Here is a 27,423-nt window from a genome sequence, read left to right as displayed (position 1 = left end):
GATAGAGAATTCCAAAGATTCACAACAGTCTGAGTGAAGACATTTCTCCTCATCGCAGTCCAGAATGGCTGTCCCCTTATTCTGAGAGACCCCTAGTTCTAGTCTCCCTAGCAGGGGAAAAAGTCTCTCAGCACCTATTCTGTCAAACCCTCTAAGAATTTTACACATTTCAGTCAGATCACTTCTCATTCTCCTAAACTTCAGAGAATATCAGTTCATTCTATTCAATCTCTCCTCATAGCACAGCCCTCTGATTCTTGGAATTGCCAACCTACATGTTGGCTGTTGATCCTTGGTGGCTGTTTCAGAAACCTCTCACCCCAGCACAGTGTTCTGCCCTTTAACCAGACTGGCAAAAGCTATGTTCCTGTAACCACAGTCTGGGTCCACCCACGCTCTCTGGGATTCACCAGGCATCCTGAGACTGTGGGTTGCCCAGGAAGCAGGTGGCAGTTTCACAATGAGATGTTTTGAACTTATTCTAACTGAAGCTAGAAGATTAACCCCTTGTACACTGATCACTTCTGTTAAAAAATAGAACTTGCATTAATACAACGCTTTTCAAGCACTTCACAACCAATGAATTGCTATTCAAAACGTTGTCACTGTTGTAATTGTTGGCAGCCCATCAATCCACGATCTCACAATGTGATAATGACCAGTTAACGAGGTAGAAATTCATCTCAGACGATGGTGCAAAATTGAATCAGCTGCATTTTGCGCAGTGCCTGATATTTAATTCTATTACAATCAATGAGACTGATCATATTCAACAGGTTGATACCTCCTGAGACTAATTTCTGCTCCAATCTGTTTCGGTAATGGTAGTTGTGGGATAAGTATTGGACTTTCTCTTCAAAACCACACCCTGGGATCTTTACAGTCATCTGAGAGGCTAGACAGGGGCCTCGGTTTAATCTCACCTGAAAGATAGCACCTCCAACTCAGTACTGCACTAGGAATGCCTGCCTGAATTATGTGTTCAAGTCCTGGGGTGGGACTTCAACCCACAACTTTCTAACTTAGAGGTAAGGGTGCTACACATTGAGCCTTGGTTATTGCAGGAGGAAGTGTTCCTATATATGGGCACAACTGGTGATAAGTACTCTTATCATCACTGCAGTCAGCATCAGAACCTCCTTACAATCTCATATGACTTTGGGTTGGTTCTAAAATATTTTAGAACCAACCCAAAGTCGCTAATTCCTGATTCTGAAGTTAGTTTGTGAATTTAAACCCCAATTGTAATCTTTGAAAGTCAGATTCACAAGCATGATACCAAAACTGAGAGATTATATCCATCAGAAAAGACTGAACAGGTTGGAGCTCTTTTCTCAGAAAAGAAAAGGCTGAGGGTGACCTGATAGAGGTCTTTAAAACTTACAGTCAGAAGTTTTCGCTCGGCAGCAGGCGCGCAGCCAACCCAGTCGAGCGTGAAATGATGCACGTTGACGTCAGCCAAGCGCGCCGACGTCAACGTGCAGTCGCGCGATAATTGGGTCGGCGGGCACGCGCCAGAGCTGGCAGCACACTTCCGACAATTAAAAGGCCTGCTAATGCTATTAAGTAATCAATTAACGTAAACTTTTCAGTGCCCGTCCAACCTAACGGTTGGCAGGCAGGCGAAAAGGCCAAGTGGCCTTTGCATTTTTTTTGGAAATCTCATCCGTGGTTTCCAAAAGCAAATAAAAATAAAATAAATACTTTAATTTTTCATTAATAACAAAGTCACATGAGCAGCAACATGACTTATTACATTTTTATTTTCTTTATTTTTTTTTATATATCTCTTCATCGCCCTGAGGAAGTTCCGTGCCTCAGGGAAATTATGCAGTGCTCACTTGCGTTGCGTGCGTGAAGTTAGCACTCAGCCTGCTCGCACTCCCACCCACCCCACACCTCCTCCACTGCCTGTGGGGGGGGGGGGGGGGGGAGTGTGAGCAGGCTGAGCACTAACTTCGCTGCCGCTCGTGTTTCATGCTAGGCGGGCCTTAATTGGCCCACCAGTGTGAAATCGCGGTAGAGTGCCAATCGCGGGCGGCGGTCAGCTTCCCGACTGCCCCTGCCGAGCCCGCCCACCAAGGGCAAAAGTCTGCCCTATGAGACATAGGGGAGTCTAAAATTACGGGGTTATAATTTTAAGATGGTCACTAATAGATCCAGTAATAAATTTAGGAAACACTTCGTTACCCAGAGAGTGGTAAGAATGTGGAACTCACTACCACATGGAGTAGTTGAGGTCAATGTTGTCTCTAAGCTGCGCAGGTGCACAACCATTCAGCAATCCGAAATGTGCACACAGGGAACAAACAAGCTGCGCAAAAGTGATATTTCCCTTTAAATATGTGGCCACACAACAATCTTAAAGGGACCATGAGGCCACCTCGACAAACAGAAATTAGAGGGAACATTGGTTGAGGTGAATAGCCTAGACACATTTAAGGGCAAGCTAGATAAACACATGAGAGAAAATGGTGGAAGGATACACTGATAGGGTGAGATGAAGTAGGGTGAGAGAAGGCTCAAGTGGAGTTTAACTACCGGTATGGACCAGTTGGGCTGAATGGCCTGTTTCTGCTTTGGATGTAATTGATAGTCTAGGTGCAAAGTGCACCCAAAATTGTGTGAGCTTTGAAAACTAATTTTTTTCTTGAGTTTTCATTCAAATACACACACACACACACACAAACACACACATTATAGCCGATGCTCCCTTCCTTAACCCAGGGTCATAGAGGCAAACTGTAGCCCCTGAGATTTACCTTCTGATATCACCTATCTCAACGCAGATCTAGATCAAACTTGAAATTGGAGAAATCTCTTTTCCCTTCTCTCGCTCCTCTGTCGGAGGTGCAAGGGATGTGGAGCATGTACGTCAAATGGTCCAGTCAATCTTTAAGGTTCCCAAGCTCTAGACTGATGAGAGAATTGATCACCACCCAGCTTGGTGTGGACAAATCATCTGATTCTCTGTGTCTTTTTCTATTTCCTTCTCTCTGCCGGTATCTATCGCTGCTTGTCCCTCTACCTCTATCTTTTCCTCTGTATGTCTGTCTCTCTTTCTCTCTCTATGTTCCTGTCTACTTCTTTGTATCTATTTTGGTCTCTTTGCTGCTCTCTCTCTCTCTGAGGCATGGGGACTAACATTCTCTCTGTTTTATCCAGGGTGCTCTTTCTAATGTCCAAAAGTGGTTACCAGCCGCCCAAGTTAAAGGATAAAGGGAAATGGTGAGTTTAACTCTGGATCTTTAAATCATAATATTTCACATTGGGCAACTGAAAAGTTTATTTTTATTATTTTTTTTGTATCTTATCCATGGTTCCAAGCCTTCTCTCTGTTATGATTTGTGCTCTTTCTCAATACTGTTTCCTTGAGCCCTGAACAAATTGGCAAGCACACATATCGTGTGAACAAAGCTCAGGACACAAAGTATTCAAGAGAGTGGCCTCTGAGAGAGTAATAAACCCCTTTTAGTTCGGTCAAAGAGCTAGATTTTAAGGAGTGTATTGAAGGAAGAGAGGGAAGTAGAGAGGTAGTGAGGTTTAAAGAGAGAATTCCTGAGCTATGGACCTAGGCAGCAAAAGGCACGGCCGCCAAAGGTGGGACACCGGAAATTAGGGATGGGCAAGAAGCCTGAATTGGATGAGCACAGACATCTCGGAGAGCTAAAGAACTGGAGGATATTATAGCAGTGAGGAGAGGTGGCAGTTGAACACTAGGATGAGAAATTAAGATTTTAAGCAGGGTCAATGATGGGGCGGTTTAAACAGAACTTTGTTATTTAAACTTGTAGGTTGAGCTAAAATTCACCTGCGTGTAGGGAGATGGGATTTTAAGCAGTGGGCGAAAGAAGATTGGGGTGAAAAAGGCAATGGATGGACATGATGGATATTGTTACAAAATAGAGGATTTCAAACTTTGGTTAGGGCTTTTTCAGTGCTATGATAAGGGTGGAAAGCTGATCAGAGAAATTCAAATGGAGAATTGTAAGAAAGGTGGCCATTTAGGAAGTGACAGCAAGCTCAAAGCCTTTGGAGAGGAAAGGGAGGTTGGATATGAGGCAGTGGTATGCAAGGATATGGAATGATGGCTGTTTTGAAAGACAAGGTACCTAAGAAGTGAACCATTTACAATTTCAGCCAGCATGGCAAGCAAGGAAGGAAGTGGTTGGTCAGCAGTTTAGTGCAAATGGGATCCAGTCATTTGGAGGTGGATCACGTGGACAAGATGATTAACACAAGGGACAGGGCACGGGAGGGATATGGCAGATGTAGTTGAACAAATGGTTTCAGTCTTGGGACTCACAAGTTCACTTTTTATTGTGGTGGGGTGAGGGAGGAGGGGGCAGGGCAGAAGTGTTGGTTGATGTAGTTGGTAGCAAAGAAAAGCAGCTGGGAGTTATCTCTGCATTCCAGAATGATCCTAGTATAGTGGTTGGCTTTGGCCGGGGGGTGGGGTAGACTCAGGCTTGATGTGTTAAAACCATATCTGATGTGTATGTGCACCAGGTATGCTCCAATCTGTGCTCTTTGGACTTGAGGGAATGGAAATGGGGACCATACCAGAGAGACTATAGCATCTGTTAGCAAAACTAGAATTTCTGAATGAGCTGATAGAGGTCTTTAAAATTATGAAAGGGTTTGATAGAGTACACATAGATAAGATGTTGTGGAGCAGACTAAATTAGGCATTATAAATACAAGATAGTCACAAATAAATCTAAAAGAGAATTCAGGAGAAACTCCTTTACCCATAGAGTGGTGAGAATATGGAACTCACTGGCATTAGGGGCAGAATTTTCCCGCGTGTAAAATGATGCGCAGTGATGTCAGATGAGCGTCCCGACGTCACCGCACGCCATCACGATATTTTGTTGGGCGGGCCCGCGTTGATCTCCGATGCGTGCCCACCATTAATTAACCGGCCACGTAAGGCCCTTGAGGCGCCAATCAGCGGTGATTTTTCGGCACCTGTGCAATCTTCAGGTCGTTGCATGGGCACAACGGGCAGGCGGGTAGGACACATTTGTATAAACCTCATCCATGGGCAGGATTAAGAGGGCTCAGTGGGGTCGCGAGTGTGCTCTGTCAAATGTTGATTTTTCAAAGTTACTGATATTTGCCTGTGTGATTTGCAATATTTCAAAACGTGTACCAGCTGCTTGGTCTGGACTCACAACCTTCAGGTCAGCACTCTGCAATGAGGAACCTTTTTTGGGCCTGCATGTTTCAGGAAGCCTTCCCTTAGCCTGGGAATGGGAGCTGAATTCTCCACTGGAAGTACCTCCTTTGAGGAGGAAGGGAGGGCTAGAAGGAGGCCAGGAGTTCACATTCAGTCTCCAGGGGAGCCACCTTTGGGAGGTCAGACGCAGGCACAAGGGGTGCAGGGCCAAGAGGTAATCCAAGGCAGAAGGGGCCACAGAAGACACCACTATCCTGCTGTCAGGGTATACAGGCGGCAAAGCAGCTACCTCAGTATGTCTGAGGTGCAGTGCCAAAGGAGGCTCCGTCTCTCAAAGGAGACAGTTAACTATATCCGTCAGATGATTGGGCCTCAGATCTCCACGAACTGTGTGGGCGGACACCCCATGCCAGTGGCTCTAAAGGTCACAGCTGCCATCAACTTCTATGCCTCTGGCTCCTTCCAGGGGTCAGTGGGTGATCTTTGCGGTGTCTCCCAATCAGCTGTCCACACTTGTGTCAAGCAGGTTACAGACGCTCTGTTCAGACGGGCATTGACCTTCATCCACTACCGTTGGGACCAAGCAAGTCAGACACAGTGAGCCAGAGGCTTCGTGGCCATTGCTGGCTTCTCCCGCGTCCAGGGTGCAATAGGCTGCACACATGTGGCCATCAAGGCACCAGCAGGTGAGCCCGGTGCCTTTGTCAACAGGAAGGGCTTCCACTCCATGAACGTGCAGGTAGTGTGTGATCACAGGATGCTGATTCTACAAGTCTGTGCAAGATACCCAGGCAGCTCCCACGACGCCTACATCCTCAGACACTCCCAGGTGCCGGGGCTCTTCAGTGCTCCAGCCTGGCTGGATGGAGGGCTGCTGGGTGACAAGGGCTATCCCCTCAGAAGGTGGCTCATGATGCCTCTCCACCATCCAAGAGCAGAAGCTGAGCAGCAGTACAATAGGAGCCACACCTCCACAAGGGCTGTGGTGGAGAGAGCAATTGGTCTTCTCAAGATGCGCTTCCAATGCCTGGGCCGTTCAGGGGGCGCACTCCAGTACCCCCCAGATCGTGTCGCCGTTAGTGGTTGCATGCTGCGCTCTCCACAATCTTGCGCTGGAAAGGGGGTACGCTGTGGACAATGAAGACGTCAGCGCAGTGGCTGCGGCTGCATACGATGAGTCCAGCAGTGAGTCCGAGGATGAGCACACACAGGGAAATGCTGAGGGGGTAGTTGCTGACCCGGGCATACTCCAGGGAGGCAGGGACACCCGGGAGGCTTTAATCCAACGAACCTTCAGCTAGCACACCACATATGGACCTCCAGGACAAGCCTGGTCTGTAGGCTCCATACTCGATACCTAAGTGCAAAATATGCCTGGTTAGGAACATTAACTAAGATCCTTGTTAATAAAGCTGAATGTCCCACAAAACACATTTTTGGAAACCATCCACCTGCAAAAGAAAAGAGGCACCCTCAGCCATGGTGACATGGCTGAATTTAATATTACAACCAAAGAAACTTAATGAAACAAAATGACAAAGGTGTTAAAAATCACACCAACTCATAAAAACCTCATTGCGGGCCAACACAAAAGCACCAGTGATAAACCGGTGGTGTGCCTAAGGTGTCTTATGTTTACACTTTTGGGTGCTACGTCTTGGTGCTGACCCCTCGCTGGGAGTGGCATCTGAGACAGCCTGCAGACTCTGCTGTCCTGTTGGCCTCGGTGACCTTGGCAGACGTTTTCTGGCCCGTGGAGCCTGTGCTGGCCCTGCCTGGGTGGGAGCTGCCAGTTCCACAGCTGGCATCTTCCCAGTCGTCGCAGCCTCACCAGATGCAATGGTCACTGGGAGAGGGGCGAAGGAGCTGCCGCCTTCATCCGGAGCGCCCTGAGAGGAGCCCGCAGAGACAACAGGCAGCTGCTGCGCTGACGTGAGGTCACTTTGGACCTCCCTGCTCACTGTGGATGGATGGGCACCGAGCTGGGAAACTTGGTGCCCAGACCATCTCCCACCTTAGCAATGGCCAGCTGAGGTCAATGCCGATGTCAGGGCTTGCTGATCCGAATGCGTCCCCAGGAAGCCCTGATGGATCTCCTGGAGCAGCCTCTGCACAAGAGTCGCCACTCTCTCCATGGAGGATGCATGGCGCTCGGCCATGAGGCTCACTGCTTTGACGATAGTCCGCGTAGCCTCCTCCACCACGGACACCAAGCCAAGCGTAGCCTCATGTATCTCCACCAGATGCTCCCACACACCCGGCCGCATTTCCTACGTTTGCTGTGTCGTGGATGACTCCAGAGGCACATCATCAGGCACTGACTGAGCATGTACCTGGTCCCCTGAAGTCCTCCGACTGCTGGCGTCATGGGCACTCTCTGTCTTTGCCAGCTTCTCCAGCGACTGTGAAGTGCCCTCACCGCTGTGCCCCAGGACACTAGCCAATGTTCTAATTCCCACCGAGGTGCTAGTATCTGCGCTGGTGCCTGCCTGGCAGGGATGGTGTGATGCTGGTGAGACTTCAGGGCCCTCAGATGTGACAGGGGGCCTCTGCTGTTCCTCTTCCTGGCCCTGTTCCGCTGATGCTGAAAGGAAGAACAAGGACATTGGATCAGTTAACGTAGAGACAATGTCAATGTGCATCCCTGTCCCCCAGGTCATTATGTGCTCATCCTTCCATAAGCAATGGTCAAGCCACATTGCAAACTTCAATCACTGAACATTCAGCACTGCCATGGCTGTTGGGAGAACAATGGTGACCTCACTGCCGGGCAAACATAGCTGCCCGTGGCACCCCAGCCTCACCGACATGGGTGGACCTGGGTGCATGGCGCCTCTCCAAGCTCGAAGCAGCTGAGAATCGCCAATTGTGCCAGGCCGTTGTCAGTCCTCACCTGCTCGGCTGCATTATGTGCATTGTTCTCCTGAAAAGGAGAGAAGAGCATTGATTCGTGCTACTTGTACCCGGACTCTCTTCGTGGTCGGCCCACCCCAACCAAAGTGGGACATTACAGGGCTCCAGTGTCTCCTCACCTCACTGCTGCTGAAAGCTCATGCAAAGATGTTAGGCCTGTCACAGCCCCACCTTGGCCAAATGCTGCCTACATCACATTAGGCACCACACGGTCTAACTTTCCATAGCAAGGAGGCGCAAGCACATGAAGCGCAGAGGAGAGCAGATCAATTGGTGCCAATGCCACCTTGAAGCTCCCCTCCCAGCATGTCATCACCCTGACTTTGACATGTCCTGGAGTTCCAGCACTGTGCCTAGGTGCAGCTCCTCCAGGTTGCCCCCAAAACAGTAATGTGGGTCTCAGTATACCACATGCTGCGGGGGCAGAACCCATCTCTTCACCACCCTCTCAGGGCAACCTCGGCATGGGCAATATCTGCTGGCCCACCCAGCGAAGGACACATGCCGTCAATAATTCAGTGCAGTCACTACACTCAGACTTGGGGGGTGGAGGGGGGGCATCAGGGGGAAAGCCTACCTGCTGGGTTAAGTGGCTAGTGCCAACATGGTATTCACCCTTCCTGAGCACAATAGGTCATTGAAGCGCTTGCGACACTGGATCTAGGTGCGCCGCACCACGCCACGTAGCTCACCACCTCCTTGCAGGCACGTTTGGTCATGTGGAGGGGCCTCCTCCTCCTGTCCTGGGGGACCAGGACCTCCCGCCGTGCTGCCACCTCCTCGAGGAGGGCAGCAAGGCAATCATCTGAAAAACGAGGGGCACCGTGCCCCCCCTGCCCTACCCTCCTGCCTGGCCTGCTTACTAGCTGCAGCCTGGTGAGCCCTTCCACTGGCCATGATTTGCAGCCTTTAAAAGGCTGCAGCAACTTTTTAAAACAGGCCCATTGGACCCGGCAGTCATTACAGTCCCACCGCCCGCTCCCGCTCCGCCCGCCCGACAGGCAGAAAATTCTGCCCTAGGAATAGCTGAGGTGAATAATATAGATGCCTTCAAGGGGAAGCTAGATACGTACATGAAGGAGAAAGGTATAGAAGGATATAATGATAGGGTTAGATGAAGATGGATGAGTGCTTATGTGGAACAACAACACTGGTATATGCCTGTTTTTGTGCTGTAAATTCTATGAACCTGCATGGAAGAAACAAAGGATTTAACCTGGCTAGTTCGGGGTGTTGGTGGGAGGGGTGGGGTGCAGGGTGGCAGATAGTGACCTTTAGTTAAGGTAGGCAGCAGGCATGACATTTTCCTCTTCCCCCTCAGGAGCTCAGCGTTCCACAATTTTGCCAAACTGACGTTAACAAAGAATCCGAAGAAGAGGCCAGCCGCCACCAAGATGCTAACAGTAAGTACAACCACAGGTCTTGCATCTGGATATAGAGCCTGGGTTGAGTTGCAATATTAGCCTGTGGTCTATTGACAGAACTGCACTTTCACAGCTGGTACCTGTTGGTGGCCTCTCACGTTTCAGCCTGTGGATCGTGATCTGGGCCTTTCACCTTGATGGTAAATCCCATCCTTGCCCTTCTGCTGTCATGGTGGAGGCAGAACCATCCCAGGATCCATTACAGAACAGAGAGCCCTCTATTAAAACTCTAGGCCCTTTATTCGCTCACTGTGTTGAGCAGGGAAGAACTTTGCCACTTAAATATGTCTAACAGTCTGCAGAGTTTGTTTAAGAGTCCATCCAAGCTACAGCAAAGAGTACTCACGACTGAAACTACAGTAACGTCTCCTGATAAGAACAGGGTGATTTCTCCAGCAGTGAGTGGAGGCCAGCTACATAATACAAACTGTGTTTGTGTGTGTAAAAATCAATCCAAGTCACTTATAGCAGTGTGATCTCCAAGCTCGATTGATGGGGGATTTACCCAATCATCTCCATTCTGGCCAGTAGTGGCGTCTCTATATGCAGCCTACAACAAACTTCCAAAGAGTCTGGAAATCTGACAACATATTATGAAATTTACTCAAATAACCACAGGGATGAGGTACTTAAGTCTTGCGGAGAGACAAGAAAAGTAGGATTGTTCTCCTGAGAACGAAGAAGGTTCAGGGAAGATTTAATAGAGGCATTCAAAATTATGAAGGGTCTTGATATAAATAAGAAGAAACTGTACCCACTGACGGGAGGGTCAGAAACCAGATTTAAGATAATTGGCAAAACAAGCAGAGGGGTAGATGAGGAGAACTTTTTTTTTAACATTGTGAGTTGTTATAATCTGGAATGCTCTAATTGAAAGGACGTTGGAAGCAGATTCAATACTGTAATAACTTTCAAAAAGGAATTGGATACAAACTTGAAATTGAAAAAAAATCAGGGACTTGGGGAAAGAGCAAGGCAGTGAATTCAGTTCAAAGAACTGACACAGGCATGATGGGCTGAATGGGCTCTTTCTGTGCTATATGATTGTACAAATTTTGAAATGTATAAATTGCGTACCTCTCTTTCCAACCCACCATCTCTTCCTTTGTCTTTCATTCTCTCTTTCTCTCCCTTATTCTTTCAACTTTTCTCTCCTCCTCCATCTCTCTCCCTATCTCTTCTCCCCACCCCTTGCTCCCATTTCACTTGCTCTCCTTTAGCACCAATTTGTGGCACAGTCTGGCCTTAGCCGGGTTCTGGTTCATGAACTAATCGACAAGCTCCGGAACCCAGAGAAACACTCCAGCATCCAGGAGGTGGATGAAGATGACCTTGAGGTACGTTACACTGTGAGTACCTGTGCTATACATTCCCTTACTGCTGGGAACCAAGGGGTGAAACATGACCTCGCGGGAGGCTTGCTAGTGCTGTTGGGAAGGGTTTAAACTAACTTGGCAGGGGGATGGGATCCTGACAGGAGGTTCAGCAGGGGGAGATGCACAGCCAAAATTAGAAGAGAGAGCAAGTGAGTCTGGAAGGCATAGAAATTATAGGCCAGTTAAGACACAAGGGAGTTTGGCGAGGTTGGATGGTATTTATTTTAATGCAAGGAGTCTGACGAATAAGGCAGATGAGTTGAGGGCACAAATTAACACATGGAAGTATGATGTCATTGCTGTCACAGAGACATGGTTGAAAGAGGGGCAGGATTGGCAGCTCAATGTTCCAGGATATAGGGTCTTCAGGCGAGACAGGGAAGGAGGTAAAAGAGGAGGGGGCATTGCAATATTGATCAAGGAATCAATTACGGCAGTAAGGAGGGATTACATCTTTGAAGGCTCCTCAAATGAAGCCAAATGGGCAGAACTTAGAAACAAAAAAGGAGCAATCACATTGCTGGGAGTGTACTATAGGCCCCCAAATAGTTAGAGAGAAATAGAAGAGCAGATATGCAGGCAAATTTCAGAGAAGTGTAAAAATAATAGGGTAGTAATAGTGGAGGATTTCAACTTCCCCAACATTAATTGGGTTGGTCATAGTGTGATAGGTTTAGAGGGAGCGGAATTCTTAAAATGCATCCAGGAGAGCTTTTTAAGCCAGTACCTAGAAGGTCCTACAAGAGAGGGGGCGGTCTTGGACTTAATTTTAGGGAATGAAGCCAGGCAAATGGTAGAGGTATCAGTGGGGGAACATTTTGCAGAAAGTGATCATAACTCTGTTAGATTCAAGGTTGTTTTGGAAAAGGACAAAGATGGGCCAGAAATCAGAGTTCTAAATTGGGGGATGGCCGATTTTAATAAGATCAGATATGATTTGGTCAGGGTGGACTGGGAGCAGCTACTTTTAGTTAAATCTGCATCAGAGCAGTGGGACTCATTCAAGAAGGAAATAGGGAGAGTATAGGGCCAACATATTCCAGTAAAGATAAAGGGTGGGACCAACAAATCCAGGGAACCCTGGATGTCGAGGATATACAGGGTTGGATAAAGAGAAAAAGGGAGGCTAATGGCAGATACCAAGGGCTCAAAACAGTGGAAGTCTTAGAGGAGTATAGAATGTGTAGCGGGGAACTTAAAACGGAAATTAGGCGAGCAAAAAGTGGGCATGAAGAAACATTGGCAGGTAAAATAAAGGAAAATCCGAAGTTCTTTTACAAGTACATTAAGAGTAAGAGGATAACTAGGGAAAGAGTAGGGCCCATTAAGGACCATAGTGGTAATTTGTGTGTAGAACCGGAAGACGTAGGTAGGGTTCTAAATGAATAATTTGTGTCGGTGTTCACAAGTGAGAGGGACGACGTGGGTATGGAAATCAGGCAGAAGGACTGTGATAGAATTAAAGAAATTAGCAAAGAAAGGGAGGAGGTTCTAAGTGGTCAGGCAAACCTAAAAGTAAATAAATCTCTAGGCCCGGATGAAATGTATCCCAGGCTGTTGAGTGAGGCAAGGGAGGAGTTAGCAGGGGCGCTGGCAATAATTTTCAATACCTCTCTGGCCACAGGAGAGGTGCCAGAGGACTGGGGTACAGCCAATGTGGTACCATTATTCAAGAAGGGAAGAAGGGATAAACCAGGGAACTACAAGCCAGTCAGTCTAAGCTCAGTGGTGGGGAAACTATTGGAAGCAATTCTGAAGGACAGAATTGATCTACACTTGGAGAGGCAGGGATTAATCAAGGACAGTCAGCATGGTTTTGTTAAGGGGAGGCTATGTCTGACCAATTTGATTGAATTTTTCGAAGAGGTGACCAGGTGTGTAGATGAGGGCAACGCATTTGACGTAGTCTGCTTGGACTTCAGCAAGACTGTTGATAAGGTCCTGCATGGGAGACTGATAACGAAGGTAAGAGCTCATGGGATCCAAGGGAATTTGGCAAATTGGATCCAGAATTAGCTGAGTGGCAGGAAGCAGAGGGTGATTGTCGAGGGGTGTTTTTGTGACTGGATACCTGTGTCCAGTGGGGTTCCACAGGGATCAGTGTTGGCTCCCTTGCTGCGTGTGGTATATATAAACAATTTAGACTTGAATGGAGGAAGGTTGATTAGTAAGATCGCGGATGACACGAAAATTGATGGGTTGGTAAATAGTGAGGAGGATAGCCTTAGATTACAAGAGGATATAGACGGGCTGGTCAGATGGGCTGATCAGTGGCAAATGGAATTTAATCTGGATAAGTGTGAAGTGATGTACTTGGGCAGAACAAACAAGGCACGGGAATACACGATGAATGCTAGGACCCTGGGAAGTACCGAGGATCAGAGGGACCTTGGTGTGCATGTCCACCAGTCCCTTAAGGTAACGGGACAGATAGATAAGGTGGTTAAGAAGGCGTATGGGATACTTGCCTTTATTAGCCGAGGCATAGAATATAAGAGCAGGGAGGTTATGCTGGAACTGTATAAAACACTGGTTAGGCCACAGCTAGAGTATTGCGTGCAGTTCTGGAATCCGCATTATAGAAAGGATGTGATTGCACTTGAGAGAGTGCAGAGGAGATTTACCAGGATGTTGCCTGGGCTGGAGAGTTTTAGTTATGAGGAGAGATTGGATAGACTGGGGTTATTTTCCCTGGAGCAGAGGAGATTGAGGGGGGACGTGATTGAGGTGTATAAGATGATGAGGGGCATAGATAGGGTAGACAGGAAGGAACTTTTCCCCTTGATCAATAACCAGGGAGCATAGATTTAAGGTAAGGGGCAGGAGGTTTAGAGGGGATGTGAGGAAGAATTTTTTCACCCAGAGGGTGGTGGGAATCTGGAACTCACTGCCTGAAAGGATGGTAGAGGCAGAAACCCTCATAACATTGAAGAAGTATTTAGACGTGCACTTGCGATGCCATGGCATACAAGGCTATGGGCCTAGTGCTGGAAAATGGGATTAGAATAGTTAGGTACTTGTTTGACCAGCGCAGACTCGATGGACCGAAGGGCTTTTTCTGTGCTGTAGACCTCTATGACTCTATGACCTTCACCTGATACTGGGGCAAAAGAGTTGAAGCAGAAACTCCTCCTCCTATTGGGACCTGACCTCCTCTTGTTAGTGGGGTCACAAAAGACATGCAGGCCTCTACCTCCTACTGGGATTGGGGAAAAACCAGGCCTTGCTTCTAATTAAATTGGGGGAAGTGTAGGCTTCACTCCTGGTGAGATTGAGGCTGTCATTTCACAAGCCCAATGCTGTACAGGGATGGTAGAGATCTATTCATGTCCCTTCCCACTTCCCATCCCGCATAGGCCAGAAAGTTCCAACCCCACTGCCTGTTCAGTGAAATGGATCAAGGCCATTTATAGTGAACCAAATCTAGTCTCCCGGCTATTAACAGTTGTTGCTCCCATCCTCTGACAGCTCCCCCAGTGGGGCCTCTACTCGAGTCCAGTTAATGTTTTTGGCCCTGTCGCTCTTGTGACCCTGCATTGTTAGCAACAGAGTAGGGAATTCAGTGCTTTGTGTCCTGAAAGAATTGGAGAGTATCTGTCCTGGAACTACTGGGGCAGTGTAGAGGGAACTTTACTCTGTATCTAACCACAATGAGTATGTGACGCAGCAAACGAGATACTCTTTAACCCTGTCTCCTCCCACAGCCTCCTCCTGCTGTCCCACGTAGGATTCACTCGACTAACCGGCACACGCAAGCAGAGAGAACAAACTCGGAAATAAAGCGTAAGTCTGCAGGCTTCTCTGAAAGTTGATTCACCAGAGTGTTCTCTGGTCGGTGCTGGCAGGCTGTTTAGTTTGGGAAAAATCCTACAATGGATTGTACAGGTGTGCAATAGATTTTGTTCTTGAACCTCAAGGCTTCCTTTTCCCACCTTAAGAATATTGAGGTGAGAATTTCGCCCATTGCCCTTCACCCCGAACCCAGTTTACAAGGATGAATCCAGAACTGAGAGGTTATTCTTATTAGAAAGAGTGAACCGGCTGAAGCTCTTCTTTCTGGAAAAGAGAAGACTGAGGGGGTGCCCTGATATTGGGTTTTAAAATGATGAAGGGGCTTGTTAGGGTAGACACAGGGCAGAATTTTGCACTTGCTGGGTGGGCTCGGTGATGGTGGGCGGGAAACCAACCACCCGCCCGCGATCGGGACCGGACCACGATTTCACGCTAGCGGGCCAATTGCTCCGCCCAAAGCAAAACGCCAGTGACTGTGCTGAGCACTGCCTGTGTGGGCAGGGGAAGGAGGGCGGGCGGGCCAGACGCGAATGGGCACTGCATAATCTCCCTGAGACACGGAGATGAAGCATTTTCAAAAAAAGAAAAGGAAAAAAACAAAACTGTAGTGAACAGGTCCACTCAAGTGACTGTCACAGGAGCAGGGTCATGTTATTAATTAAATTTTAAAACTTTTGTTTTATTATTATTTGCTTTTGGAAACCTTATCCCTCCCATGGGTGAGGTTTCCAAAAGAAAATGCAAAGGCTGCTTGGCCGTTTCACCTGCCCGCCAACCATTAGGTTGGATGGGCAGCAAAAGATTTAATTTAATCGATTATTTAATGGCCTTAACAGGCCTTTTAGTTATCGGCGGGCATGCTGCCGACTCTGGCGTGTGCCTGCTGACCAAACCATCGCACAACTGCGCATTGACGTCGGCATGCTCGGCCAACGTCAACGCACGTCATTTCACGCTCGAGCGGATTGGGCATGCGCCCACCTGCTGAGCAAAAATTTCTGCCCGTAGAGAAGATGCTTCTACTTATGAGGGAGTTTTTAAAAAAATATTCATTCAGGGGATATGGGCTTTGCTGGCTAGGCCAGCATTTATTGCCCATCCTTAATTGCCCTTGCGAAGGTGGCTGTGAGCTACCTTCTTGCAGTCCACGTTCCTTCGTCAAAATCCTGGAACTCCCTTCCTAAGAGCACCGTGGGTGTACCTACACCACATGGACTGCAGCGGGTCAAGAAGGTAGTTCACAACCACCTTCTCAGGGGAAATTAGGGATGGGCAATAAATGCTGGCCTAGCCAGCGAAGCCCACATCCCCTGAATGAATTTTAAAAAATACTCCCTCATAAGTAGAAGCATCTTCTCGATGTCTACCCTATTATAAAGATAAGATAGTCACCAATAAATCCGTTAGGAAATTCAGGAGAGATTTCTTTACCCAGAGAGTAATCAGAATGCAAAAATCACGACCCAAAAGTGTAATTGAGGCAAACAGCATTGATGTATTTAAGGGCAAAATAGGTAAACCCATGAGGAGGAAGGAATAGGATATGTTGATGGGGGTTAGATGAAGAAAGGGTGGGAGGAGGTTGGTGTGAGGCATAAACACTGGCATAAACCAGCTGGGCCAAATGACCTGTTTCTATGCTGTACATTCTTTGTAATTCTATGTTTCCTGATTGGATTTTTCACAGTGAGGGCTCCAAATCTGATTCCTGCCACCGGAGGGGCCTCAAGGGAATTCCTGGCCTGCATGCAGGCCTAAAAAAGGCAAGGCCTAAAGGGAGGAAATGGAATCCAGTAAGGGGCATTCTCCTCCAGAAAGGGCCAGTGCTCTTCCTCTGCTGCATCAGGGATCTCCAGTCAACCATCTCTTGGCTATCCCTAGGGCAGTGAGCCAAGGCAGGCAAATGGAGTGGCTTGCTCAGCCGTTTCCCTGCCATGATTTCCATGTGGTGCTGGGATAGAGGTGGCCATTGTCAGGGGTGTGAAGGCAGGGGAAATCGATGTCAGGATGGGGAGGCTGTGCTGAGCCCCAGTGTTTTTCACCCCAGCTTTCCTGACCCCGATTTGTTAACGAAAAAAAATCCAGAGCCAAAATGTGGCTGTGGAAGTTAGGTTTGAGATTGTTCCACCTGATGTGAAACTGTTGAGATGTTTTATCTTTTGATCAAGTAAATGAGGAGAAACTGTTTCCTCTCGCAGGAGGTCAGAAACCAAAGGATTTAAGAACATTTGAAAAAAAAACTAGGGAAAGCATTTATTTTTACTCAGTAAGTTATTATGATCTGAAATGCTCTGAACAAAGAACAAAGAACAAAGAAAAGTACAGCACAGGAACAGGCCCTTCGGCCCTCCAAGCCTGCGCCGATCATATTGCCCGTCAACTAAAACATTTTGCACTTCCGGGGTCTGTATCCCTCTATTCCCATCCTATTCATGTATTTGTCAAGCCGCCTCTTAAACACCACTATCGTACCTGTTTCCACCACCTCCTCTGGCAGCGAATTCCAGACACTCACTACCCTCTGCGCAAAAAACTTGCCCCGCACATTTCCTCTATAGTTTTCTCCTCTCACCTTAAATCTATGTCCCCTAGTAATTGACTCTTCCACCCTGGGAAAAAGCTTCTGACTATTTACTCTGTCCATGCCACTCATAATTTTGTAAACTTCTATCAAGTCGCCCCTCAATCTCCGTTGCTCTAGTGAGAACAATCCGAGTTTCTCCAACCTCTCTGCATAGCTAATAACCTCCAGACCAGGCAGCATCCTGGTAAACCTCCTCTGCACTCTCTCCAACACCTCCATATCCTTCTGGTAATGTGGTGACCAGAATTGCATGCAATATTCCAAGTGTGGCCTAACCAAGGTTCTATCCAGCTGCAGCATGACTTCCCAGCTTTTATATTCAATACCCCTGCCAATGAAGGCAAACATGCCATATGCCTTCCTGACTACCTTATCCACCTGCGTTGCCACTTGCAGTGTCCTGTGGACCTGTACACCCAGATCCCTCTGCCCGTCAATGCACTTAAGGGTTCTGCCAGTTACTGTATAATTCCTGCCTGTATTAGACCTTCCAAAATGCATTACCTCGCATTTGTCCGGATTAAACTCCATCTGCCATTTCTCCGCCCAAGTCTCCAACCGATCTATATCCCAGTGTATCCTTTGACAATCCTCTTCATTATCTGCAACTCCTCCAACCTTAGTGTCGTCTGCAAACTTACTAATTAGCCCAGTTACATTTTCCTCCAAATCATTCATGTATACTACAAACAGCAAAGGTCCCAGCACTGATCCCTGTGGAACACCTATAGTCACAGCTCTCCATTCAGAAAAGCACCCTTCCACTGCTACCCTCTGTCTTCTATGACCAAGCCAATTCTGTATCCATCTTGCCAGCTCACCTTTGATCCCGTGCGACTTTACCTTCTGTACCAGTCTGCCATGAGGGACCTTATCAAAGGCCTTACTGAAATCCATGTATATAACATCCACTGCCCTTCCATCGTCGATCACCTTTGTCACTTCTCGAAAAACTCGATCAAGTTAGTGAGACACGACCTCCCCTTCACAAAACCATGCTGCCTCTCACTAATACGCCCATTTGCTTCCAAATGATAGTAAATCCTGTCACGAAGAATCTTCTCCAATAATTTCCCTACCACTGACATAAGGCTCACCTGTAATTTCCTGGATTATCCCTGCTACCCTTCTTAAACAATGGAACAACATTGGCCATTCTCCAGTCCTCTGGGACCTCACCCGTAGCCAGTGAGGATACAAAGATTTCTGTCAAGGCCCCAGCAATCTCCTCCCTTGCCTCCCTCAGTACTCTGGGGTAGATCCCATCTGGCCCTGGGAACTTATCCACCTTAATATTCTTCAAGACGCCTAACACCTCCTCTTTTTTGATCTCAACATGATCCAGGCTATCTACACACCCTTCCCTAGACAAATCGAGCGCTAAGTCCTTCTCTTTGGTGAATACTGATGAGAAGTATTCTTTTAGTATCTCTCCCATTTCTTCTGGCTCCACACACAGATTCCCACCTCTGACCCTGAGTGGGCCTACCCTTTCCCTGGCTACCCTCTTGCTTTTTACATATGTATAAAAGGCCTTGGGATTTTCCTTAATCCTGGTTGCCAGTGACTTTTCATGACCCCTTTTAGCCCTCCTGACTCCTTGCTTAAGTTTCTTCCTACTTTCTTTATATTCTCCACGGGCTTCATCTGTTCCCAGCCTTCTAGCCCTTACGAATGCTTCCCTTTTCTTTTTGACTAATCTCACAATATCCTTTGTTATCCAAGGTTCCTGAAACTTGCCATGCTTATCCTTCATTCTAGCAGGAACATGCCGGTCCTGAATTCTTATCAACTGATGTTTGAAAGCCCCCCACATGTCAGTTGTTGATTTGCCCTCAAACATCCACCTCCAATCTAGATTCCTCAGTTCCTGTCTAATATTGTTATAATTAGCCTTCCCCCAAATAAGCACCTTAACCCGAGGACTCCTGTTATCCTTATCCACCAGTACCTTGAAACTTACTGAATTATGGTCACTTTTCCCGAAATGCTCCCCTACTGAAACTTTGACCACCTGGCCGTGTTCATTCCCTAATACCAGGTCCAGTATTGCCCCTTCCCTAGTTGGACTATCTACATATTGTCTCAGGAAGCCCTCCTGGATGCACCTTACAAATTCTGCACCATCCAAACCCCTAGCACCAAGTGATTCCCAGTTAATATAGGGAAAGTTAAAATCACCCACCACAACAACCCTATTACTTTTACATCTTTCCAAAATCTGCCTACATAACTGTTCCTCAATCTCCCGCTGGCAATTGGGAGGCCTATAGTAAACCCCCAACATTGTGACTGCACCCTTCCTATTCAGGAGCTCTACCCATATTGCCTCGCTGCATGAGCCCACCGAGGTGTCCTGTTGTACAGCTGTGATATTCCCCTTAACCAGCAGTGCAACTTCCCCACCTCTTCTACATCCCTCTCTATCCTGCCTGAAACATCTAAATCCTGGAATGTTTATCTGCCAATCCTGTCCATCCTTCAAGCAAGTCTCTGTAATGGCAATAACATCATAGTCCCAAGTACTAATCCAAGCTCTAAGCTCATCTGCCTTGCCTGTTATGCTTCTCGCATTGAAACAAATGCATTTCAGACCCCCAGTCCCACGGTGTTCAGTAATTTCTCCCTGCCTGCCCTTCCTCTTAGTCCTACTGGCCATATTCACTGGTTCCCAGTCATTTATTTCACCTGCTGACCTGTTGCTCTGGTTCCTACCCCCCTGCCATACTAGTTTAAACCCTCCCGAGTGACACTAGCAAACCTCGCAGCCAGGATATTGGTGCCCCTCCAGTTTAGATGCAACCCGTCCTTCTTGTACAGGTCCCACCTGCCCCGGAAGAGATCCCACTGATCCAGATATCGGAAACCCTCCCTCCTACACCATCTGTTCAGCCATGTGTTCAGCTGTACTATCTTTCTATTTCTAGCCTCACTGGCACGTGGCACAGGGAGTAATCCTGAGATTACAACCCTAGAGGTCCTGTTTTTTAACTTTCTGCCTAACTCCCTAAACTCCCGCTGCAGTACCTCGTCACTCTTCCTGCCTATGTCATTAGTACCAATGCGTACCACGACCTCTGGCTGTTCTCCCTCCCCCTTCAGAATGTCCTGTACCCGATCAGAGACATCCTGGACCCTGGCACCAGGGAGCCAACATACCATCCTGGTGTCTCTTTCATGACCACAGAAGCAACTATCTGAGCCCTTGGCTATAGAGTGCCCTATGACAATTGCTCTTCTGTGCTTTGACGCCCCCTGCTAAACAACAGAGACAGCCGTGGTGCCACTGCTCTGGCTACTGCTGTTGTTTTCCCCTATAGGCCATCCCCCCCAACAGTATCCAAAATGGTATACCTGTTAGAGAGGGGGACAGCCACAGGGGATTTCTGCACTGACTGCCTTCCCCTTCTAGCGGTCACCCATCTATCTGTCTGTACCTTTGGTGTGACCACGTCTGCGAAACTCCTGTCAATGATGCTTTCCGCCACCTGAATGCTCTTAAGTGCATCCAACTGCTGCTCCAACTGATCCATACGGTCTGTGAGGAGCTGCAATTGTATACTTCCTGCAGATGTAGTTGTCTGGGGCACTTGAAGCGTCACAGATTTCCCACATCCCACAGGTGAAGCACTTCACCCCAGCAACTGCCATTTCTAGAATTATTTAATAATTTAATTTAAATCTAATAACTGCCTATTGACTCCTTGTTAACTCTACTCCTCTGCCTGAGATGGCAGTGGAGGCAGATTCTATTATAACTTTCAAAAGGGAATTGGATAAATATTTGAAAAGGAAACATTTCTAGAGCCACGGGGAAAGAGCCAGATTAGAAGGCACCAATTGGATAGCTCTTTATCGAGCCTGCACAGGCACAAAGGGCTGAATGGCCTCTTTCTGTGCTGTATGATTCTATGATTGGATGAAGGGATGGTCTAGGGCCAATTCACGGAGCTCCCTTTAATACAAATGTGATGATTATCTGGGAAGTGTGACAGGGATGACTATCAACAGATTAAAACTCATCAGTGCCCAAATGGATGGTTCTGGCTGGGCAAGGAGTGCCCCATACTGGGAGGTTACGTAGTTCCAGCTGGTTAATTTCCAACTATACCCCTCTGGGCATACTCAGAGAGTCTAAAAAAGGATTGACTCTGCCAATGTACACTTCATGATCTCTTTACCTCAGTCAACCTGGTGAGCCGCTATAGGAAAAGAAAGAGTGTGCACTCTGCATAAAGCCACTGGAGAGTCAGCATGAGAGTAACGTAGTGGTAATGTTACTGAGCTAGTCAATCACAGGCCTGGACTAATGCGCAAATCCCACCACGGCAGCTGGGCGAATTTAAATTCAATTAATGAATAAATCAGGAATAAAATGCTAGCCTCATTAATAATAATCATGAAACTACCAGATTGTCGAAGAAGCCCATCTGGTTCACTGATGTCCTTCAGGGAAGGAAATCTACACCGGTCTGGCCTACATGTGACTCCAGACTCACGGCAATATGTTTAACTCTTAAATGCCCCCTGGAACAGGCTAACAAGCTCAGTTCAAGGTCAATTGGGGGTGGGCAACAAATGCTGGCCTTGCCAGTGATGCCCACATCTCAAAAACAAATTTAAAAGAGTCTCTCAATTCTTAGGGGACTGGTAACCATGCTGGTGTTTGGGGGGAGTTAGTTTAAATAGCTCTTTTTTCCAAGTACACATTTGAGGCAGCTCGTAGTTTTTGCATTTCTTGGAGTTTTTCTCCCAGGTTGCTGTCCTAAGCTTTGGGCGGAGTTTCCCTGGCAGCTGCTGCAGGGTTTGGCAGGCTTGGTGAAGGATATCAGCTCAATAAAGGTTGAATGGCCCTTGCAGATTTGATGGCTTCTGACAACTTGACAATGTTTTCGCAGTTCACAAGATTCAGTTTGAACAAGCCATACAGAGGGAAGAGTCCTGGCAGAACAAGGTGAGGCTTTTAGTGACGTTACCTCGGACAACATGGAGTCACCCAGCAGAAACCCTCTGAATGGTGCAGACACCAATAAGCACAGACACTATGGCCGGGATTTTCCTGCCCCGTCGCAGGCGGGACCCACCGCGGGCGAGGCAGTGCCCCAGCCAGAAGTCCACTGACTTGCGGCGGGACCGGAAGATCCGGGCGGCGGGTGGGTGTGGAAAATCCCGCCCTATGAGTGGGGCAATGAGGAGGACATTGGAAGAATAAACTTGCATTTATATTGTGCCTTGCACATCCACAGGGGGCCCCAAAGTGCCTTGCTGCCAATGCGGCATTCCTGAACAGTTGTAATGTGGAAAATGCATTAGCCAATTTGCGAGATCCCACAAGCACCAAATATGATACTGACTGTTATTGACTGAGGGACAAATATTGCCCTAGGGCAATGGGGAGAACTCCCCTGCTCTACTACAAAATAGTACTGTGTGATTGTTCACTCCACTTGGGAGGGCAGAAGGGGCCTCAGTTTAACATCTCATCCAAAAGACAGCATCTCTGATAATGCAGCACTCCCTCAGTAGAGTGTCAGCTGGAATTTTGTGCTCTGGGTCCTGGAGTAAGACTTGAATCCACAACCTCTGACACGGAGGCAAAAGTACTACGCACTGAGCCACAGCTGACAGGGTTATATTCCACCCCAAATTGTTTGGATATGGGTTATGCCACCTGTATAGATCAGGACCAGGGCAGGGGAGGCGGATATGGTCCTTCTGACAGACACTGGAGGCTGAGAATTGTCACTTCAGACCTATTCCGAAAGGATCAGATGTTTACCTGATCCATCTCACAATCTCTGACCCCACAATGTCCAGTCTGACCGTACACTGTCCAGACTGATCCTGTCTGACCCTACACAGTCCAAATGACCCTGTCTGAGTCCTCATAGTCCAGTCTGACCCTGAGTCCTCGCAGTCCAGCCTGACCCTGTCTGACCCCACACAGTCCAGACTGACCCCACACAGTCCAGACTGACCCTGTCTGAGTCCTCACAGTCTAGTCTGACCCTGTCTGACCCCACACAGTCCAGACTGACCATGTCTGACCCCACACAGTCTAGACTGACCCTGTCTGACCCCACACAGTCCAGACTGACCATGCCTGAGTCCTCACAGTCCAGACTGACCCTGTCTGACCCCACACAGTCCAGTCTGACCCCACACGGTCCAGACTGACCCTGTATGACCCCACGCAGTCCAATCTGACCCCGTCTGACCCCACACAGTCCAGACTGACCCTGCCTGACCCCACACAGCCCAGTCTGACCCTGTCTGATCCCACACAGTTCAGCCTGACCCTGTCTGACCCCACACAATCCAGACTGATGCTGTCTGACCTCACACCATCCAGTTTGACCTTCTCTGCCTCTCACAGTCTGGACTGACCCTGTCTGACCCTTCACAAAACAGTTTGACCCTGTCTGATCTCTCACAGTCCAGACTGACTCTGCCTGACCTCACAGTCCAGTATGACCCGACCTGACTCCACACAGTCCAAGCTGACCCCAGGCAGTTCAGTCGCACTCTCTTTGATACTACACAGTCTGGTATGGCCTCATCTCTTGAACCTCTTTCCTATTCTGTCTAAGTTGCAAGTGATTGGCTGCCTTGACTAATCCAATCATGAATACTGGTTCAAGTCTCCTTCCATTAGTAATTGAGAGAGGCTCTGCAAGTCAAGGACACAGAATGTTGGAGAATCAGTTCATGACTTTATTTATTCTAAATTTATTGTCTTCATCTAGGTTCAGTCTGTAGAGCAGAATTCAGGTTCCTCGCTGACTGCATCCATTTCTGGAAGGACGGACAGGTGAGATGGTCACCTCCAGGGGCTGTGAGGCATTCAAAAAAATGACTGAATGTATGTTAGTGTGTGTGTCTCTATGTGAATATGTGCGTGTATATCTATATGTGCACAAGCATGTGTAGGTGCATGTGTATCTTTGCCAGTCTTTTTACGCACTTGTGCATGTGCTTATGTGCTGTTTGCATGTTTACCTGTGTATGTATGATTGATTGTGCTACATGTGTGCATGTTTACTTTTGTATTTACATGTGTGCACAGTTACATATATCTGTGTGTAGGTCTGTGTTTATTTTTATATGTGTGTGCACATGTTTACATATGCAAGTGTTTGTGCATATTTAAATGTGTACTGACGTGCACATTACATGTGTATTTGTGTTTATGTGTGTGTCTTTATATGTGTTTTTATATGTCTGTGCTGCTGGTGTTGGGGAGGGCATGAGGTTCATAGACTGAGGGAGGGTGAATCACATGTAACAGAAACAAGCAAATAAAAGCTGAAACTCACGGCTGATTCTGTCTGCCTGCAGGGAGAAGACATCGGATTCAGATGACGATTACGATGATGTTGCTGTGTAGGTGCTGATTCTTGTGTCAGAGTCTGGTGTCCATGACAGAGACGGGAGCCAGGCATTAATTGATCACCATTCAAATGAGGCAAACCAAATTTTGACAGTGCTCACTGGGGTTTTCCGTCTCGGCAGTACTCACTAGGAATATCTCAGCTGTATCAGCTTCAGCCGGGGCTATCCAGCACCACCAGGGGATATCACACCTCTGAGAGCCCCTAATTTATGTTTCGCAGTTCCCAACAATAAACATTTCCCAGGTTGAGATTCGCGCCTCTTTACCCACTGCTCTGTTTCTGGTGTGGGGAGAGAGGGGAGTACTTAGTGGTCCTGCAGGCTAACCTGGAGTGTCCAATATTTCCCTAGTTAGTGTAACGATTATTGTAATTGTCAGATATTTGTTTTGCTTCTCTTGCTTATGGGATTTCCCACCAATTGGCTCCATCTGATCACCTCAAGCCTTGACCCAGGTCTGACCTAAGAAATGGCCAACTGCAGAGGACGAGGCTAAAGGTCTGTGATGCCAGCAGAGAACATCTCAGGACAGGAGGCTAACACAGAGTCAGGGGACTGGGCTTCAGGCTCCAGGGGCAATGTCAGCATCCTCCTTGGGGCATCTTGGACACGCACCATGAATTCTGATGTGGCCCCTTCCAAGACTCCATCCCCTCAACAATGAATGTGTTCTTCTCTCGGTTTGAGTTTATCTCCCCGAGCCCCCATCTCCACTGTGGGTAGAGATTGTCTATGTGAGTCTCTCTCAATCTCACTCAATGTGCATCTCTCAATCTGTTTTAGTCTGTCTCTCTCTGGACTCTCTCTCTCTCTCTCTCAGACTGTGTCTCTCCCAGGGCAGGATTTTTAGAGTCCAGTGGGGACGGGAGCTGAGACAGATAGGTATGTAATTTGGCATCGCCTACCACTTTGCCGGCACCATCCCACTTTCCCCCAAGCCATTTTCAAAAATGCTGGATCGGCTACGCAATGACTACCCGCCCAAAGCAGCGGGTAGCTTGTCAAGTAAAAAGACAATTAAGGCCAATAATCAAGAGGTTGACTGGCCCCAACACAACCTCAGGAGAAGGGCAACTGGCTGGAGGTGGCCTTCCAGTAGCCAACTTGACTTTGAGGTCAACACTCCACTCCCCCTACTTACCCGGCTACAGCTGTGGTTGCAGGTCGTCCCCTCACCAATGGTGGTTCAGCCATTTTTAATTTCAAATATTTTACAAGTGCTGAGGTGGTGCTTCAAGATAGAGGCACTCTTTCTCTCCCTTATGGAATCACAGGATTGTTACAGTGCAGAAGGGGGCCATTTGGCCCATCATGTCTGCACCAGCTCTCCGAATGAGCAACTCACCTAGTTTCATTCTCCTGCCTTTTCCCCGTAACCCCGGGAATTCTTTCTTTTCAAATAACAGTCTAATTCCCTTTTGAATGCTTCACACGAACATATGAAATAGGAGCAGAAGTAGACCATTCGGCACCTCGAGCCTGCTCCGCGAATCAATAAGATCATGGCTGATCTATTTGAGTTTTGAGTTCTACATTCCCATCTACCCCTGATAACCTTTGATTCCCTTGCCTAACAAGCCTTAAAAATATTCAGGGACCCCACTTCCACTGCGTTCTGAGACAGAGTTCCAAAGTCGCACAACCCTTGGAGAGAAAAAAATTTCTCCCCATCTCTTTCATATAAGGGTGACCACTAATTTTAAAATAGTGTTCCCTATTCAACTGAATCTGCCTCTCAGGCAGTGCATTCCAGACCCTAACCACTCGCTGTGTGAAAAAGTTTTTCCTCATATCACTATTGCTTTTCTTACCAAAGACTTCAAATCTGTGCCCTCATTCTCGATCCTTTCATGAGTGAGAACAGTTTCTCCCTATCTACTCTCTCCAGACCCCTCATGATTTTGAATACCTCTATTAAATCTCCTCTCAGCCTTCTTTTCTCAGAGGAAAATAGTCCTAACTTCTCCAATCTATCTTCATAACTGAAGTTCCTCATCCCAGGAACCACTCTCGTGAATCCTTTCTGCACTCTCTCCAACGCCTTCCCATCCTTCTTAAAGAGCGCCAACCAGCACTGGACACAATACTCCAGCTGAGGCCGAACTAGTCACTTATACAAGTTCAACCTAACCTCCTTGCTCTTGTACTCCATGCCCCTATTAATAAAGCCTAAGATATGTATGCTTTATTAATCACGTTCTCAATCTGTCCTGCCACCTTCAATGACTTATGTATATATACACAGAGGTCCCTCTTCTCCTGTAACCCCGTTAGAGTTGTACCCCCTATTTGATGCTGTATCTCCATCCTCTTCCTACCAAAATGAATCATTTCACATTTCTCTGTATTGAACTTCATCCGCCACCTGTCTGCCCATTCCACCAACTTGTCTGTGTCCTTTTGAAGTTCTACACTCTCCTCCTCATAGTTCACAAAGCTTCCGAGTTTTGTATCATCCACAAACTTTGAAACTATGCCCTGGACACCAAGGTCTAGGTTATTTTTATCAGAAAAAGGAGAACTCCACTACAAACCTTCCTCCAGTCTTAACCACTACTCTCTGTTTCCTGCCACTCTGACAATTCTGTATCCATGTTGTTACTGTCCTTTTTATCCCATAAGCTATAACTTTGCTCATAAGTCTGTTGTATGGCACTGTATCAAAAGCCTTTTGCAAGTCCACCAATAGCATTGCCCTCATCAACCCTCTCTGTTATGTCTTCAAAAAACTCCAGCAAATTAGTTAAACATGATTTTCCC

General features: G+C 47.5%; 1 protein-coding gene across 2 annotated transcripts in view; it reads left to right on the top strand.

The window, feature by feature from the left end:
• The window catches only part of LOC144671386 (mitogen-activated protein kinase kinase kinase kinase 5-like), a 154,760-nt gene that overhangs the window by 88,571 nt on the left and 38,766 nt on the right, over positions 1-27,423 (top strand). The window contains exons 10-16 of one of the 2 annotated variants that reach the window (XM_078533268.1): positions 3,166-3,228; positions 9,417-9,498; positions 10,740-10,856; positions 14,600-14,678; positions 22,170-22,225; positions 24,018-24,082; positions 24,610-24,654. In XM_078533268.1, the coding sequence (XP_078389394.1) occupies positions 3,166-3,228; positions 9,417-9,498; positions 10,740-10,856; positions 14,600-14,678; positions 22,170-22,225; positions 24,018-24,082; positions 24,610-24,654 (507 nt within the window). Of the gene's footprint in view, positions 1-3,165; positions 3,229-9,416; positions 9,499-10,739; positions 10,869-14,599; positions 14,679-22,169; positions 22,226-24,017; positions 24,083-24,609; positions 24,655-27,423 lie in introns of both variants that reach the window. The other variant, XM_078533267.1, reaches the window with a different exon arrangement.

Source organism: Cetorhinus maximus, chromosome 32, assembly GCF_964194155.1.
Source record: "Cetorhinus maximus chromosome 32, sCetMax3.hap1.1, whole genome shotgun sequence".
Lineage (NCBI taxonomy): Eukaryota > Metazoa > Chordata > Chondrichthyes > Lamniformes > Cetorhinidae > Cetorhinus > Cetorhinus maximus.
Note: the sequence above shows the minus strand (reverse complement) of the source record. Positions and strands in the feature narration are given on the sequence as shown.